The sequence below is a fragment of the Egretta garzetta genome, unplaced genomic scaffold, assembly GCF_000687185.1.
Source record: "Egretta garzetta isolate BGI_Z169 unplaced genomic scaffold, ASM68718v1 scaffold975, whole genome shotgun sequence".
NCBI lineage: Eukaryota > Metazoa > Chordata > Aves > Pelecaniformes > Ardeidae > Egretta > Egretta garzetta.
In genome coordinates, this window is record NW_009259633.1 from 209,645 (window position 1) to 225,961 (window position 16,317).

The 16,317-nt window shown below is 56.0% G+C and overlaps 1 protein-coding gene across 1 annotated transcript in view; it reads right to left on the minus strand.

Annotated features, from left to right (window-relative positions):
• Positions 1-3,403: 3,403 nt before the first annotated feature.
• The window catches only part of PPIP5K1 (diphosphoinositol pentakisphosphate kinase 1), a 47,682-nt gene continuing 34,768 nt past the window's right edge, over positions 3,404-16,317 (minus strand). Inside the window, 3 exon segments of the mRNA XM_035893985.1 lie at positions 3,404-5,119; positions 6,359-6,472; positions 6,973-7,110. Of these exon segments, the coding sequence (XP_035749878.1) occupies positions 4,425-5,119; positions 6,359-6,472; positions 6,973-7,110 (947 nt within the window). The 3' untranslated portion in view covers positions 3,404-4,424.

Here is a 16,317-nt window from a genome sequence, read left to right on the forward strand (position 1 = left end):
GGGGCGGGCAGAGGGTGCCAGACGCTGGAGGACAGCCACAGCCCTCGCTGACGGGCTCCCTAGGTCCCCAGGCGTGACGGGGTGTAAAAGCTAATGCACTAACTTTAGATAGACCCACACATGAATGTTTTCTCAGTTTTAAACTTGAAGCAATTCTGACTACGCAGCAGTAGGCGGCTTTGCAAGGTGCCTGCAATCCTCCAGGCAGGAGCGCGGCCGCTGGCACGTGTTCCCATGAAGACACCCGCCCTCCGCACGCCGGGCTCCGCGCACCGCAGCCCTGCTGCTAGGACAGCTTTACCCCACACCAGTTCGCTTCCCTCGCTCGAGGCTTCTCACTTTTTTTTAGTCTTTTGTGGCAGTCTGTTCTGCCTTCAGCTTCTCTCCCTTCCTCTCTGTCTTCCTCTCTCCCCTCCCCTCCTCCCCCCTCCCCCCGCTTAAAAAAAACTACGGGAAAAAGACTTGTAAAATGCCCGTTTGTAAGGAGTCTGACCCTGCTGCGCCCTGCAGGAGCCAGCAGAACCCATCCAGAGCCAGCGGTAACACAGCGCTATAGAGAGAAACAGTTAAACTCTGCTTTTGCTTGTTTCTGCATGTGGGCAACAACGCGTAATCTTCCTGTATGTAATAGGTACAAAAATACTATTTTAAACCTATAACTGAAAAAGTGAACGTCTTAACTGTATTGAAATGGCAACTTGTGCTCCTAGCTTCTTCTATGCTAAATGTTTTAAGAACAGAGCCCTGATTCTTTTCTTCAGCATCACGTTTCTATTTGAATTCAGTTCCCTAAGTTCTGTCCCTCCGCCCATTTCCATGTGAAACGCTCTGTAACCAACTGCTGTCAAGCGAGGAGCCCGACACATTAATAATAAAGCCACATTAATTGCGAACAAGAACACTTCCAACTGTTTCAAGCCGTTCTTTGAGCGACTCCGTGGCGCAGGCAGGGGCATGCGGGTGCTACTGCCAGATGCCCCTCCGGTGCCAGCCAGATGCCTCCAGCCGATGAGCTGGGGTGAGCCCGGCCGCTCCCCTAACGCTGCACCTCCACGTGCGGCTGCTGAAGCTCCCTGTGCTCCTGGGACGGGACCCGCACATCAGGGGCATGGAGTGGCTGGGGACACCCAGCCCTCCCTCCCCGACCCTGGCGGGGTGATTTACAGTTCCAGCCCCCTCCCGTCCAGAGGACGCTTCGGGCCCTTGCGCAGCTGGGACGCGGCAAGGACAGAGCCCTCAGCATCCCCATGGGGAGCCCAGCCTGGCCGGTGCGGCAGCTCCTGGATTGTGCTCTCCTTTGTGTCCTCCGCCTGGCCCCGCACTGCCCAGGAAGGGCAGCTCGGACCAGCACTGCCTTCCTCCCCTCTCTGACTGACAGCACTTGCTTGCACCACCCTTCGTTGGGAAGGGGCTTTGCCAGTAATCACTGCGGCTACCGAGCCAAGAACAACGCCATAAAGCCACCATGTGAGAGCAGGCAGCCGGTGCTCAGGTTTTGCAGCAAGCTCTACAGGTGCTCATTTGGAAGCGTTAGAGCATCACGACAGATCACAAACCTCTCAACAGAGGTAGCTGCTAAGCAGCTCTTTCACAGTGAAGGGCACCACCCATCCCTTCTTGGCTGCCTTATGGAGAGAGCCGGCATAGACCAGAACCCAGCTCTTGCACCACGGCCGGCAGCCTGGCTTCCTTGGCTGCTGGCGGGACGGTACCTGCCGTTGGGTTCAGGACATGTGCTTCCACAGCACCAGCACTACTGGCCACAGGTAACTGGGCTGTCTCCATTACTCTGCCCTGCACCAGGAAGCCCTCTGATCCTACAAACAAAACTTCACAGCATTACCCATATGCAAAGCACCAATGCAGCCAGATAACTTCTGGGTAGAGGCCTCCAGCAACCAATTCAACACATTCAGAAGCCAAAATGAGATGCTGATTGTGAGAGGTAGCAACCTGCCCATAAATTCAACGACTGCAGCACTCGGCTGTCCCTGCTTGCAGAACGCGGCCGCCAGAGCCTCACAAGAACCGGCCGCTTTCATTCCCAGTGGCCGTGGCACATCCGCAGCAGCAGCTCGGGGCAGCGCTACCCCAGCGCTGTGCTGTCCCTGCCAAGCCCTGGGGGCACAAGGACGCTGCAGCCAGCAGCCGCTTCCTCAGGGGAGGGAAAGGGTTCCGACCACAAAGCGCCCTCGGGGCTCCCCCGGTGCCCGGCACCCAGTCCATCTCCTGCGCTGCTTGGCAGGAGGGCAGCAGCACCCAGAGCACCCCCTGGCTGTTTTCCTGCAATGCAGGGGGAGCAGACGGGTGGGGGATCCGCCGGGCATTGGTACGCAGCAAAGCCATCCCACTAGCGGGCTCAGGGGCCGTAGCTGCAACGAGCCCCCAGCTGCATGGGGGTGAGCACCTGAGAGCCAGCCCTCACCCCCCCGGAGCCTGCTCCATGCCCTGCTGGCGCCGCCGAAGGAGCCATGCCCCACTCGGCCATGGCAGTGTGGGCGCTGCCTCCCCGACAGAAACGGGCAAATCCTGGCAGGAAATCCCACTGCGGGCACAGCCGTGCTGGTGGAGGCAGGCGCCACGCGCTGCTGACCCTGGGAGGGTGCAGGCAGCATGAGGGGATGGGGGGTGGGGGCAGGATGGGGGGATGAGGAGCACAGGCAGGATGGCAGGACCAGAGGCACAAGCGGGATCGAGTGCGGCTCTGCCTCCCGCATTCCCCTGGCCAGCTCTGGGGCAGGGGCAGGCTGCAGGCCCACAGCCCAACAGGCACCGTCCGGGGTGTCTGTTCTCCAGCCCTTTAAGGCAGGGTTGCCAACGAAAGCCACAGGGCTTCCCTACGGAAGCCAGACCCCCGCAGCTGTCCCTAGAGAGCAGGCGGGCACAGCCCGGGGAGGGGGGCCCAGGCTTCCTCCTCTCCCCGCCACGGCGCTGCCCTCCAGGCGGCTGCACAACTGCTGCATCCCAAGTGCAAGTAAACGTGACCTTTCCTCAACGCCCAAACTGGCAGCTAGGGATTGTCAGGCGTGACGAAGAAGACACGGAACCCAGGACACGCTTGCACTGATGAGAAGGTGTGGGCCAAGTGAAGGGAGCCGCACACAATGCCCCAGAGTCGTCATTTTACCACAAACCGCCCTGGGACCCGGGAAGCCAGGACCTCTTCCTCATACGACCAGTTCTGCAGAAGGAAATAAGCGGCGTCTGGCCTTGTCGAGCAAAGCCCCGTGCCCACGCGCTCACTGCGCTCGTCACTTCCAGCACAGCTCCTCTCCCAGCAGGGCGCGGAACGAGCGGGACCTGCAAGCGCTGGCACGCACCCGCTGCGGCGCGAGACAGAGGGACGCCAGACCCACAGCATAGATTTACTGTGAACACACATCATCACAACACAGCGCGGAGATCTTTGGGCACAGCTTCACAAGAACACAGGTCCTAGCTACAGACACACACAGACTTGTTCATAAATAGAGGCGGCACAGCCCTAGCCTGCACCCGGGGTGCGGCAGGGACACCCGTGTCAGCCTTGCCCTCAGGCTTGTGCTCACAACTCGGTTACATAAATAGGCATTAAATACTTTTCATTTTATATATAATAAAGATCTCTCCTTATTGGTTTCTAATAATCCTGATTTGTTCAAATAGCAGTTTCTTTTAATTTCTGTCGCCAAGACTTCAGAGCTGTACCCTGCCTGACCCTTGGGGACCAGAAAAAAACCCGTGTGCATCCTCCCTGCCCACCTCTCTCAGGCTGGATCCCAGGCTCCTGCCTGCCCCAGCCCAGGAAGAAAACATTCACATCCACACCAGAGGCATTTCCTTGCCCGTGGAAGTCTTGAACCTGCTCCCCTCGTTATTCTCCTTCCCACACTCATTGAGAATGCTTTCTGCTTCTCCTAGCCTTCCTGCCATGGGCTATCTGGACCTGCTTTTGGTGGCCAGTGGTGGGAATCGAGAGAGGAAGAAGGAAGGAACAGAGAGGAGGTCGGTGGTTGTGATGGATCCAATTACTTTGGGCCAAGAATGCCTTTCTCTGAAGGCTACGGGCCAAAAAAATCTCAAGGGACCATCTGCCCCCTTTGGACTTCCCACCCCAAAAGTCTTGGCTGTACCAATCCTCTAACTCTGCCGTCCCAGCAAGCACACAGCCCCTGGGACACCCATGCAGCCCCGGTCCCTGCCCCACGGAGGCACCATGCCAGTGCTAAGACTGCATTTGCTGTTCGAGGCAGACGGGGCATTCTGTCTTGCTGAACGGCAAAGAGCTGGCTTGTGGAGGAGCAGAGCAGACTCTTCCACACCCCAGAGTCCTGTGGCCTTGGGACATGGCTTGTGCTGTGGACAGCCAGCTCCATGGGGTGCCGTGCTGGAAGCTGGGCTGCCTCCAGGCTAGAAGCGCTTGCAGTGTGCTGTCCAGTGAGCCCCTAATCCTGCTGATCCTCCCAAGGCGGTGGCTGCGGCTCCTCCATGCTCGTCTCAGGGGGCAGTGGCTGCGCCTGGCACGGGTGACCAGACAGAAGCTGGCCTGGCAGAGCACTGTCCCCCAGCAGCTCCCCGCCCGTATGCTCTGGGTCCAACCCCTCTCCCAGCAGCTCCTCTTCACAGGGCACCAAGATCTCCTTGGACAGCCCTGACTGATCCAGGCCCACCCCTCCCCCCGTATTTCCCTCCCCTGGCTTCACCCTCTTCCCAGCCAGCCTTGTATCAGACCCCGCACCACACTTTGGGTTCTCTGTGTTACTTGGCTCTAACATTTCCCCAGCTGATTCTTCTTCATCCGGCTCCACCACGCTCTTCTCCTCTGGGCTGGAGTCCTCCTCCGCCAGCTCCTTCTCGCACAGCTCCAGGACGCGGGCTGGCTCTGGGCCCTTGTTCCAGGGCAGGGTGTCCGGGGCGCTCGGCTCTGCCCCTGACAACCCAGACGTCCCCAGCTCCACATCAAGTCCTCTGCCTGGCGGCTGTCCCTCGCCTTGCTCAGGGGGCTGGCGAGTCAGCTGCTCCTCGCTTTTTGGGGGACTGATGGAAAGTTTCTCAGTGAAGCTGAAACGAGCGCAGTTGTCCACAGAGGTTGGGGAGGACGGGCCTGCACTGGAGACAGTGCTGGAGGGGCCACTGCTGTCTGCAAAGAGGAAGAAAAGTGTTAAACATTTCGCTGACACGCCCCCAGCCCAAAGCCTCGTCAGACCCACGCTGCCACCGTCCCACGGTTCCACAACCAATGGGTGAGGGTGGTCCACATGCCACGGAGCCTGGCAGGGCATGCAGCTGCTATTAGGTGTTTCCAGCAGCCCAGCTGAGGAAAACCCAAGCACAAACACCACACTTACACCTCGTCATACGGTGCTACCTTGGCACATAGCCAAGAGTGGCTTCTGTCATCCTTGTAGAGCACAATGTGAAATGTGATGTTGGGCTTTGAGCTGAGAAGTTTCTTTCATTCCCTTGTTATTATGGAACACTCTCAGCTTCAACTTTGCTCCTCTTGGTTCCTGACACACACAATCCCCAAGTGCTGAGCTACAGTCACCACTGGAGGAAGGAATATTGCTTCTGCACTAATGCTTATTCTTGCCTTATAGTGTGCAACGAGTCAAACTGAAGGTCTAGACTCTATCTAATGCAATAAAGGGGGGAAGAGCAAACAAGTGTTTTCCATCAGATCAGTTCCCTGACCTTGCTGCCTACACAAGCACACACTGCTCCTGGCACAAGGAGCGTACAGCCAGGGGAAGAGTAGGATGGGGAAGAGTAGGACTGCTCCTTCGGTGGCAGCCTTGAACTTGCACTTGCTGTGCAACTCCTGGCTAGCCCTTTCCCCTTCAGGTGCCAGTCAGCTCTGCAAAGGGGCTAACGAACAGTCACCAGCTCTTGCTGAGACTGTGACGAGTGAGGCCCGGGAGCTGCACAAAGGCCTTAAGTGAGAACTAATCCACTGTCCTATATGGAGTTCTGGGTGAGGCATGCACGTGGCTGGTCAGGAAGGGAAGGCATTCCCACGTGCCAACACCGAGCTGGCCATGTGCCATGGAGAATCACAAACTTGAGATGAAAATGAAGTGCATTCAGGCCCTCCATGTCCTAGTGCACTAAGCAGAAGATGTCTGGAGAGACAGCATCCATCCAACAGTCGATGGCCCCATGATATACAACCCCACAGAGTCGTCCTTTGCATCCTTCTCTGGAAGCTTTTTCACAGGGCATACGACTGCTTTCCCTTTTACCTGTTTCCCCTTTCTGTTTCTGATCCTTCAACGGCAGAGTAAAGAGATCCTAAGCACTTGGCTTCCACCTTTTGGCACCCTTTGCTTCCCTCCCTCACCATCACATTCACCCCTGATCAAGAAGGGAGCACACTCACACCAAGGGGGCTTATCCGAACGCTGGCGCAATGGCAAAGAGGATGACGACAGGATTTGCTGGGACATAAAGGGGTCTCCTGGTATCTGGCTGCCAATCATTGAATCAAACAAAGCTTTAAGAGAAAAAAAATAAATACACAGATGAGTAATTTTCAGACAGACATAAAGGAAGGGCTCGTAGCCCAGCAGCCACGAGCAGGCGCTCCAGTAAGAGCTCAAGAACAGCGCAAATTCACAGCCGTGCCTGTCCCTCAGCTCCAGGGAATCTGAGGCTAAGACTTCCCAAGCTGGAGTCACCATACTATCAGCCACAGACAGACCCGGCTGATTACTTGTCTCTCAAGTGAGTGGCCTAGGATGGCTCTGAGCTGGATCCCATAGCTCAGTCCTGGGCTAGAACACCCTGGAACAGGTTTCAGGGACTGCACTTACTGCCAGTCTGGTCAGGCTGATCTGTCCCGATAAGGTAGTAAGGGGGTTGGGGACTAGATGACCTCTAGGAGTCCCTTCCAACCCAAAACATTCTATGATTCTATGAAGGTAAAAGACCAAAAGGTCTCCTTGCCTCGGTTCTGTTCTGGCTTACCCAGAGACAAGCCCACCTCAGCAGTACCTGCGGTAGACTGGACATGCGATTCACTGCAACTCCTGCACACAGCCGTCAGGAACTCGTTGACCTGCCGCAAAGAGAGGGAGTTGTGCAGGGTCTCCAGGGGATAAATGGTGGGAACCATGGAGCAGCCTTCAAAACCTGGAAAGAAACCCAATCAGAAAATGAATAGAGCAAACAGCAACCAAAATCCATGCAGGGCCACTCATGGCTGAAGGAGCTGGGCAGTCTGGGAATCAAACAACAGGCACACTCAGGCCTAAGGTCACCTCCTCTGGGCCAAGGAAATCGCCCCAGGCAGTCACATGCAGTAACAGACCTGAAAGCAGGCGTTCAGGCACACGCAGGATGGGGAAGAGGAGGAAACGTGTCGAGCAGCGGCTGTGTTTGCTGCAAAGCCTGTGACCCTTTCGCTAAAATACAGGGTTGTGATGGAGAACTTGGCGTAGTGCCCCCCATGTTACAGATGCTGAGCAGAATTTGAGCGAAGCCAACAGAATTTCCATGAAAGGACTCCCACCCCTAGCGGCAGGCCAGCCCGGGACGCGGCCGCCCTCTCCCCATCAGCACGCTGCTGCAGAGCCTCCCTCCCTCACGGCAGACGCTCCGGCATACGCCGCACAGGCCATCTCCCAAGGAAGGGCTGGGCAATTGCTTCAATTATTTGTCCTCTCCACAAGACTTCACTGCCAGCAAACCCGGCACTAGTAGGAATGGCTCAGCGCCCAGCTGCATCACGGTCCTTCACAACACATTCTCTGCGACTCAAGCCAGCAGAGTATTATGGCAAAGCATCTTCCTCTTCACCCAAGCTCCTTGGCAATGCTTGGTGGCACCAAGCCAACCCGAAACTGTCCAAGGAGCAAGGAAGAAGCCAATGAGTCTCCAGGCATATGGGAACGAGGCCTCCTGCTCTGCACCTCTTGAGTTTAAAGGCCTCTCAACCTCTTAAGCTTAGGGTTCCCATTCTGTGACTCCCTAGCTCCCTCTGAAGAGCTCAAAAAGACCCTGGAAAAGAGTTAGGTTCGTTCCCACAGAGAAGGAAAATTACGTTGAAATGGAAAAGGTATGACCACTCTCGATGCACTACTGCATCGGGATTGCTGCCCAGCACACTGGGGGCTGAGACCCATCCCCGCAGCTCGACAGCACCTAAAGAAAACTCCTGGAGCCCCTGGGGTTATCCGCTAACTGCAGTCGCTGTCCCAATCACCTCCGGGACATTCTCTGCTCCTATCTGCTCTCCCAACCCAGTTTGGCAGGAGGCAGGGAGCGCGAGCCAGCAGACGGTATTTAGAGTGAATCCATGCAATGGGAGGCGGCTGCAGACCAGATCATCACCAGGTTCCAGTGCGCAGGAACATTCTCTGCCATAACAGCTACGGGAGAGAAAACCCTCCAGGCAGTCCAGAGGGGTCACCTATGCCACAAGGGGCCTACAGACATCAATTCAAGACACGAAGGATAACAAATCCGTGGCTAGGACGAAGGAATGCAAGACACTGGCAGGATACCGTACCCTTCCATCCCTTCCTGAGAAGGCCTTAGAGTGGAAGTGCCGAATAAGGAAGAGTTCCTGTTCATTGTTTTCCCACAGGCATTCTGGGAGACAGGGCTAAAGGAAAAGGATACGGGCAAGATGTAGCGAGCAGCTACGTGGAGAGAGTTGTGGAGCAGCATGGTACGAGGCTACCGTCATTTCACAACAGAATCTGGCCCCTCATAGGGGCCAAAGTTGGCTCAGCTATGGGGGTCTCCAAAGAAAAAGGGGAGCAGCTTGACGATAACGTAGGGCATGGCCATGTAGTTACAAGATACGCTGGAGGCACCTAGTGCTTGGATGCTCCTCTAGTATAAAGGGGAAGTGAAAGGTCCAGCATTAAAGGACACCTGGAACGCTGACACGCTCCTGATGTGAAACGACACACCTGTAACCCCGAAGTGGCACCCGCCTGCTGGCACAGCTCTGCGCAGCACTACGTCGCTTAGCTGGTCCCTGGCAAGGGGAGAAGAAGGCAGTTTCCCCTCTCAGTGTGAAGCACTATTTTCACAAAATCCCGCTCACCTGTATGTGGCAGCCCCCTCCCTGCCCATGGGGAGGCCAGCAGGGGCAGCTTCGTGCCTCCGCAGGAGAGCCAAAGCAGAAGTTACTGCACCAGACCGTAATCCTTCACGCCACATGCATCTAGCGGAGAACCCACATCTTAAGGCAGGGGGAACAAAAATAAAGCACGAGTGCAAACCCCAGGGACCTCTCCAGCACTGACTGCTCAGCTACTGCTGATGCTTCCCCAAACTCTTTTCCTGGGGCCAGCAGCGCAGGTGTCTGCAATGCTGATGATGGCACAAGAAATGGGACAGAATTCCATTCATTTTGCACCAAAGTCAAGCAGCAGCCCACAGAGGAACAAGCTTCGTTTTTCATTGCACCCAGGTTTGACTACGCTGCTTGCACCAGGGGTGCGGAGGGCGATCTGCTGCCCTCACGGTGAGACCTGCTCTGCAGACCAGAGCAGCTAAACGTGAATCCCAAAGCAACTGTGATCTCCTCCAGGCAAGGAGTACAGCGCGGTTATGTCGCCAAGATTTTTGTTCAGTAAAATAGAAATAAGCCATCTGTTAGAGTAAAGAAAACCTCAGTCACCCTGAGGTCTGAAAGGAAACTCACCCAAAGGCGTTAGCAGCAGAACTAAAATAGGCAGATTTTTATACTGGGAAAAGGGAAGAACAAGGGAGAAAACAAGCCCCTGACTTCATGTGCATCTTCTTGATTACTGCAGGAGACGGCTCAGTCTAAACCCTCAGGAAAAAAATCAATACAGTCTCAGAGGAAGCATCTAATTTGAACCAAGGCAGCACAAAGTTTCCTAAGTTCTATGTGTGCCCAGAGAGACAGGAAGAAAGGCAGCTGTGGAATATGAGCTGGAGAAGTTGAGTTTACGTGGAATACATGCACCCCCCCGGGCTGAAATTGGTGTCAGCGTGATTACTCCGCAGAGCTGGTAACTCAGCAGATCGCCTGGGAGCCAGCAGACCTCCTGGCTAGCGGGCGTGACAAGGAGCAGTCTTTGGGTAGCCCAAATGGCACGTTCCTCAGCCGTACCAGGATGGAGCCGGGGTCCCAAACGTGGCAAGCCTCTCGACTAGCAGAGTGGGCTCGTTCAAAGAGGGAGCAGCCAAACTGCGGCCAGCCAGCAGGCGAAGACAGAGGCCAAGGAAGACCCAGGGCAGAAGTCTTTCCAGTCCAAAGCAATCCTTCCCGCGTACCTCTGAACATTACCACACACAATTTGATTAGCGGAAGTTGCCCAGTTACTGCCCAGCTCTCCAGCTGTGAATTCTACGTAGGAGAGGAGAGGGCGCCTGTTCCTCTCTAATGGAGATCCTGAGAGCCACAGGCCGACCCACAGCGCATCCCCAGAGGGCTGTATGCCAGCTCTTGGGAGCAGGGAGGCACTTGCCCAGACTCAGCGGATATTCTGGGCATGGGACACTCGGCAAGTTCCTCTCCAGCACGCTTGGTCAGTGCGGCTTTGTTCTGTTGGGAGAATTCCAACATGCCACGTGTCCCTCTGTACGTGTTTCTACGGGCACGCACAATACGTACATGAGCAAGGGGGTTTGCTAACCAGCCTTTCTGAACTTAAGCATGCACAGTCAGCCCGAAGGTCTGTCCCAGTTCAGCACCTCTGCCCACAGTGCCACAAGCAGCTACAAATGAAGGGGTACGAGACTACAGCCAGCATGCAGCGACTCCCCCCAGCAGCCCCCCCGACCCCAACAACCTGCGGCTCAGAACTGCTCTGAACCCGACGTGTCTCCTCCATGTTCTCCCTTGAACTCAGTTAAGCTGCCAACACCCCCACATACCACGGTGAGGAGCTTCACTCCATGGGGAAAACCCCCACTTCTGCCTGAGGCTGCCTCTGCTGCTGCCTTCAGAAATGCCCTAGCTCCCACACTGGACCGGCCACAGAACTGCAGACCCCCACCACCCCTCTCCCGGCCGCTCCGCGCCCAGACTGCAAATTTCTACCTTTTCCACATCATCCCAAGTGCTGATGGTCAGATCAGAGCCCACTGTTTTATAGATGAATTTGGGGCTGTTTCCCCTCCTCATTTAAGTTCATTCACAGTGGACATTGCTTGCTGCTTGACTGCCCGCCCCTCACCACAGGGTCAGGCTCTGTGTCTTCACAGCGAGCCTTTGGCTCCGGTACCGCTTAATTCGTTACCAACATGAACTTCACACCCCTCTTCCTCCCAGCTATGGCCACAGAGATAAGCACAGGTTCCCAGGCAGATTGCTTCAGGGATCCACCATTGATCTTTCTAACTAAGGAAGCCAACTGCATACTTTTACTCCCCAATTCTATCCTGGAATTCACATTTTCTTTGTGTGGATAGAAGTATGGATGAAAGCCAAGACAGAGAGGACAAGAGCATGTACTTTCACAAGGGGGGAAGCTGGGCTGGCAGCACTGAGACCAGCTAATTAACTGCGGGCTTGATGACCGACTGCGAGAACAGCAAGAACGAACTGACTGACGGCAGAGACCTGACTCCCACACTGGAACTCACGCGTTCGGCTGCCTTAGGGCGGGCGGCCAACCCAGCGCCACGCAGCAGTATTCGGCACCTCGCTGCCCGAAGCGCTGAGTTGATGTCCTCTCCCTGCCAGAGCTCACAGGAGATGGCCGAGCTCTGCAGCAGGGGCAGCTCAGCTCGGGAGCCGCCTGCTGCGCTCCAGCATCTCTTCCCTTGAAGCAGTTTTGCTCTTCTTTAGTACTGGTTGCTAGGAAACCAAGGGCTGTCCTAATTATATATGAAAAGTAACCGCCATCTCCAAACCACCTACTTGACAGAAAGGGCCGTATCAAGGAAAAACAGACTGGGGAAGAAAAAGTCTCTTTCCTGGGCTCTGAAGACACTCGATCCTGTCGCTCCGCTGCATGAGCAGCCATACTGGCATTGCCCCTTCCACCTACAGGTCCGAATGGCAAAGGGGGTCCATGCATCACACCACACAGCTCAGCAAGCTACATGCACCAAGCAGGTCCCGTGGTGCAAGGCAAACACTAACAGCCAGCCCCAGCTAGCTGCCCCGCTCCCAGGGGACTCTTTCCACATGTCTTAGAAGCACCGAGACCTCAATGCATCAGACTTCCCGCCAGCGACAGGGTGACAAACACCAGAGCAACAGCAGCAAGCCTTGATTTATAACATCTGGGTTCAATTCTGAAGTCGCCTGCCTCTTCCCACCAGGGACGTGACCCGCTGCAGAGGTCCCACCAGGCAGAACAGATGCCATGCAATGCAGCCACACAGCAGCTCCGTTTCTACCCCACCTTAACTTGGCCTCTCTAGAAACACCACAATCCCCCAAGCACTCACTTCCCCAAAATCTCCACAGCAAGCTCACTCTGCATGTGACCAGCTGGAGCACCTCCTTCATCTTCTGGCTTCCCATACTCTTACTATTCACTTTGGTTCCTCTGTTAATAAGGGGACACCTCGCGGCGCCCCACTGGGACCTGCACAGGGGCATCACATCAGCGGGGCACCGCGCCGGCAGGAGCTCAGCGTCTCACCTGAAGGAAGCTGAGGGACTTACCCTGGCTAAAGGAAGGAGGCAACCAACAATTGCCAGAGATGGAGAGCACACAGTCACAGCCACACGAGGAGCACCGGCTCCGTGTGGAAAAGCCCCTGCCTAAGGCTCCAAAACCACCGGGTGCAACAGCCCACACAGCTTGCTGCAGCAGCCACCGAGATGTCAGGGATGCGGTGAGGGAAATGCTTTCCTTTTTAGAAGCAAAGCATACTTTGCATTCTCAAGCAGACAGTGGTCCCTGCTCAGCCCCAGGAGCACGGGACCAAGGCAGCTGCGGCGTGCAGTACCGTAAAGACGCTCCAAGTCATCCTGCCCTGAGATCAGCCAGCTCCTGAAGAGGCGCAGGTGGTAGGAGCACTGCTGGAGGTGATGGGCTAGAGTGGCATCCAGGGAGATGTTCCGGCTCGTGGCATAGTCAGAGGAAAAACGGCGCAGCAACTGGGCAACGTGGTGGTGCTCAAAGGCATCTGGAGGAAAGGGGGCCACAGAGAGTGAGAGGAGAGGGGCGGGCACAGCTGGGGACAGAGAATCTGTGGGGATGGGGCTGCCAGGGCCGCTGGGTGGGCAAGTCCCACACCACGCACTGAGGTCCAGCCCCTCCCGCAGCGAGGGGGTCGGGAATACCCGACCAGGTACCCCCAGCCACGCTGGGGCAGGGAGCCTCCCGCCCGGCCCCACATCGCTGCAGTGCAGGGGCAGACCCCGCGCGGCGAGGCTTCACCTTTGTAAGTGAAGGTCTGACAAGCAAATGGATTTTAGGAAGCGTTCCCAGCCCAATAAGGCTCAGATTTGGCTAGGTAAGGTCAGGCCCACACCCGCCCTCCCCCAGCTGAGACAAGAAACCCAGGCTGCCAACAGAGCATCCGAGCCCCACATCCCAACACAGCCAGCCACCTCAGCACACGGAAGAGAGCAAACGACCGGAGGCGGTGAGAGGGACACGGGGGGACAGCAGCGTTTGACTGAGCACATGGTGCTTTGAGCGCGGAAGGGGCACAGAAGTGCTGACCCCCCCTCTCTAGAGTCTCGGGACAGCCCTGCGCAATCTTCCATGACAGCCCTGCACGGCAGACAAGATGCCAGCAGGCAGGCATGCCTCCTCCTTCACGTACGTAGCCTCAGGACTCACGCGGCGCTCTCGAGTCACACGGCCAGGGCATAAAGCATCCAGCCCGACGCTGTGCTCGGCCGCGGCTCTGGCGCACCCATCCCATTTCACCAGAGGCAGCTCTTCAGAATCAGAATCCAGATTCGGAGCTGTGAACGGCTTTTGCAGCCTCAGGCGAGTGGCTCCTGGGCTAACCTCTGTCTGCTAACAGCACTGCCCAGCCCAGAGCAGGCATGCCTAGCTTCCAGCTCACACCCGCTGGGCCTCTGGCTTCCTTGTCCTGATTAGGGAGCACTTTGCCACTCGAAACACTCATTGGGTTCTTGGGAAAATCCCAATGCCCAGTTTCACTCCACTGCATCGGGGGTGGGGACAGTTGCTTTACAGCTCAGCTTAGGAAAGACTGGTGCTTGGTACAGGTTTTGCTGGCAAGCTAGAACACCACATCCTGCTGACACACACCATGCGAGCTCAGATGGTATCCGGACACACAAACAAATCAAGCAGTTGGCCACTCTGGGAAAAACAAAGCCGAGCAAACACAGAAAATAGGTTCCCTTCATATATCTGAAACAACGAAGCCACATTTAGCTACCCCTTCCCCTTTCATCTTTCCCCAAATTCTGGTCTTCATAACAGTCTTCTGAACTTCTTTCGCCTTCCAGATCATGCAGAGCACCATTTCTTCATATTTCCTATGCAACAAGATCGCAGAAGCAGCCTTAGTCACCTAAGGCAGAAATACTTAAGCTGGTGTCTCTCAGTGATCTGCTCGGGTTCTAACCTGTCTCCGCAGCAGGAGCCACGAGGTAGGAGTGGTGCTGTGAAACAAACCTCTGCAGAAGTTTCTGTGCAGGACTTGGATAACAAACACCGGTTCAAGGCATCTGCTACCACGGAGCTAATGGGTTTTAACCTCGGAAGACTCACAGTTCAGAGGTTAGGTCAGCAGCAACACCAAGCAGACAGCGAGTCCACAGAACTGCCATACATCCTTCACCGAGCCTCCTCATAGCTGCAGCACAACAGGAACATCCCCCCGGCTGGCACGGTGCCGACCCCTCCGACCGCAGGAAGGCAGCAGGTCCAAGCCAGCATCGTCCATCACCACCAGATAAGTGAAAGATCTGGAGGGACACCGTGCCCAGGGTAAGGTCTGCAGGAGAGGTGAGCCCACTGCCACCAAACTCCATGCCTGGAGCAACCAAGGGAGCACCCTGACAGACAAGTTTGCCCATAGGAAGCCAGGAGGTTGCCCGTACTCCTAAACCGACTGTGCTGAGGAATATCACGTGCAGAGGGAACACCGTCAGCACCTCCTTCTCTCCCACCGCAGACTGTGCCCGTCCAGGTGACACATCGGTAGCCTCAGGATAGCCTGGCTTTGGTCCTGCAAATCTGCATCGTAGAAATCGAGGACCTAAGCTGCTGATGCTCTTATAGAATATGTAGTGGCTATCTGCGCCCCCCAAATCCAGTGGTATTCTCCCCCTGACCTCCACCCCCCAACAAGGGAGCATGACAGAAGGGCTTAATGCCAGCAGCGGAATTAGAGGCTGCTTTAGGAGTCCGTTCACAGAGCCACCGCTCTTGCTTTGTCACCTGGGACACAAACACCTCGGGGGACAGCAGAGGAACCGCCGGGCGGTAACGGAGGGGTGAATGATCAAGTTAGTGACAACGAGACAATGGGGGAGGGTGAAGCATGTTGGGACACCAGATACACAGACACAGAGAACCACAAGAAGGCTGAGAGGAGCACGTGTGCAGAGAGAGCTGAATGTGAGCAGGGGGTTAGAAGTGTGAGGGAACGTCAAATCAAGGAAGCAAACGTACCATTAGTTGGATGCTTTGCAAACGACACAGAAAATCGTTTTACGGCTGGCATAGACAAGAGCTCTGAGGAAATAAAAACAGATCATCTCAGTTAACAGCCTGCTTCGAAGGATCCCCGACCTCCACATGCCTGCAGCTACCCTGTCAGGGTCACCTTCTGCTCGAGCCCCACGTCACACGCTCCCGCTGGCTCTGCTGTAGCACCCTGGGCACTCGCCACCTGCCCGTCTGACCGAACCTCTTGGCTTCCTCGCACTGCCGGCCCCCCGCTTCCCCTGCGCCGCCCTGCCAGGGTCTCCCCCGACACCACAGAGACCTCAGCCACGCTCCCCTTTGCAGACAGCACCCCCACACCATCCCACCACGCTTCCAGCCATCCCGAGAGCAGCCCAGGCTCAGCCCCAGGGAAGAGACACCGCTCCGCAGAGGAATGGCAAGGCCCTGGCACAGGGACATGCGGCCCAAAACAGCCGCTCAGTGCCAGCTGAACAGAGCCATTTATGAGTTTGAAGCTAAATCAGCTGCTCAGGGCTCACAAGACCCATGAAGACAGCCTGCACAGTTCTGATGCTCAAAGCATTTCAGTGCAGAAGAGGTTTTGGGATACACGTGTCAGAGCGGTCCTCAGGCTTCTCCTGGCCACGTCCCAGGCCAAGTTCTCCCATAGGAATCACATCAGAAAGACAGTGCAAGGACAGATTCTATGCATCTAATTGGGTGCAAAGCGAGGAGCTTTAAAAGATCATGGACTAGTCTCCAAATGCACCAAAAAAAAAAAAAAAAAAAAAAA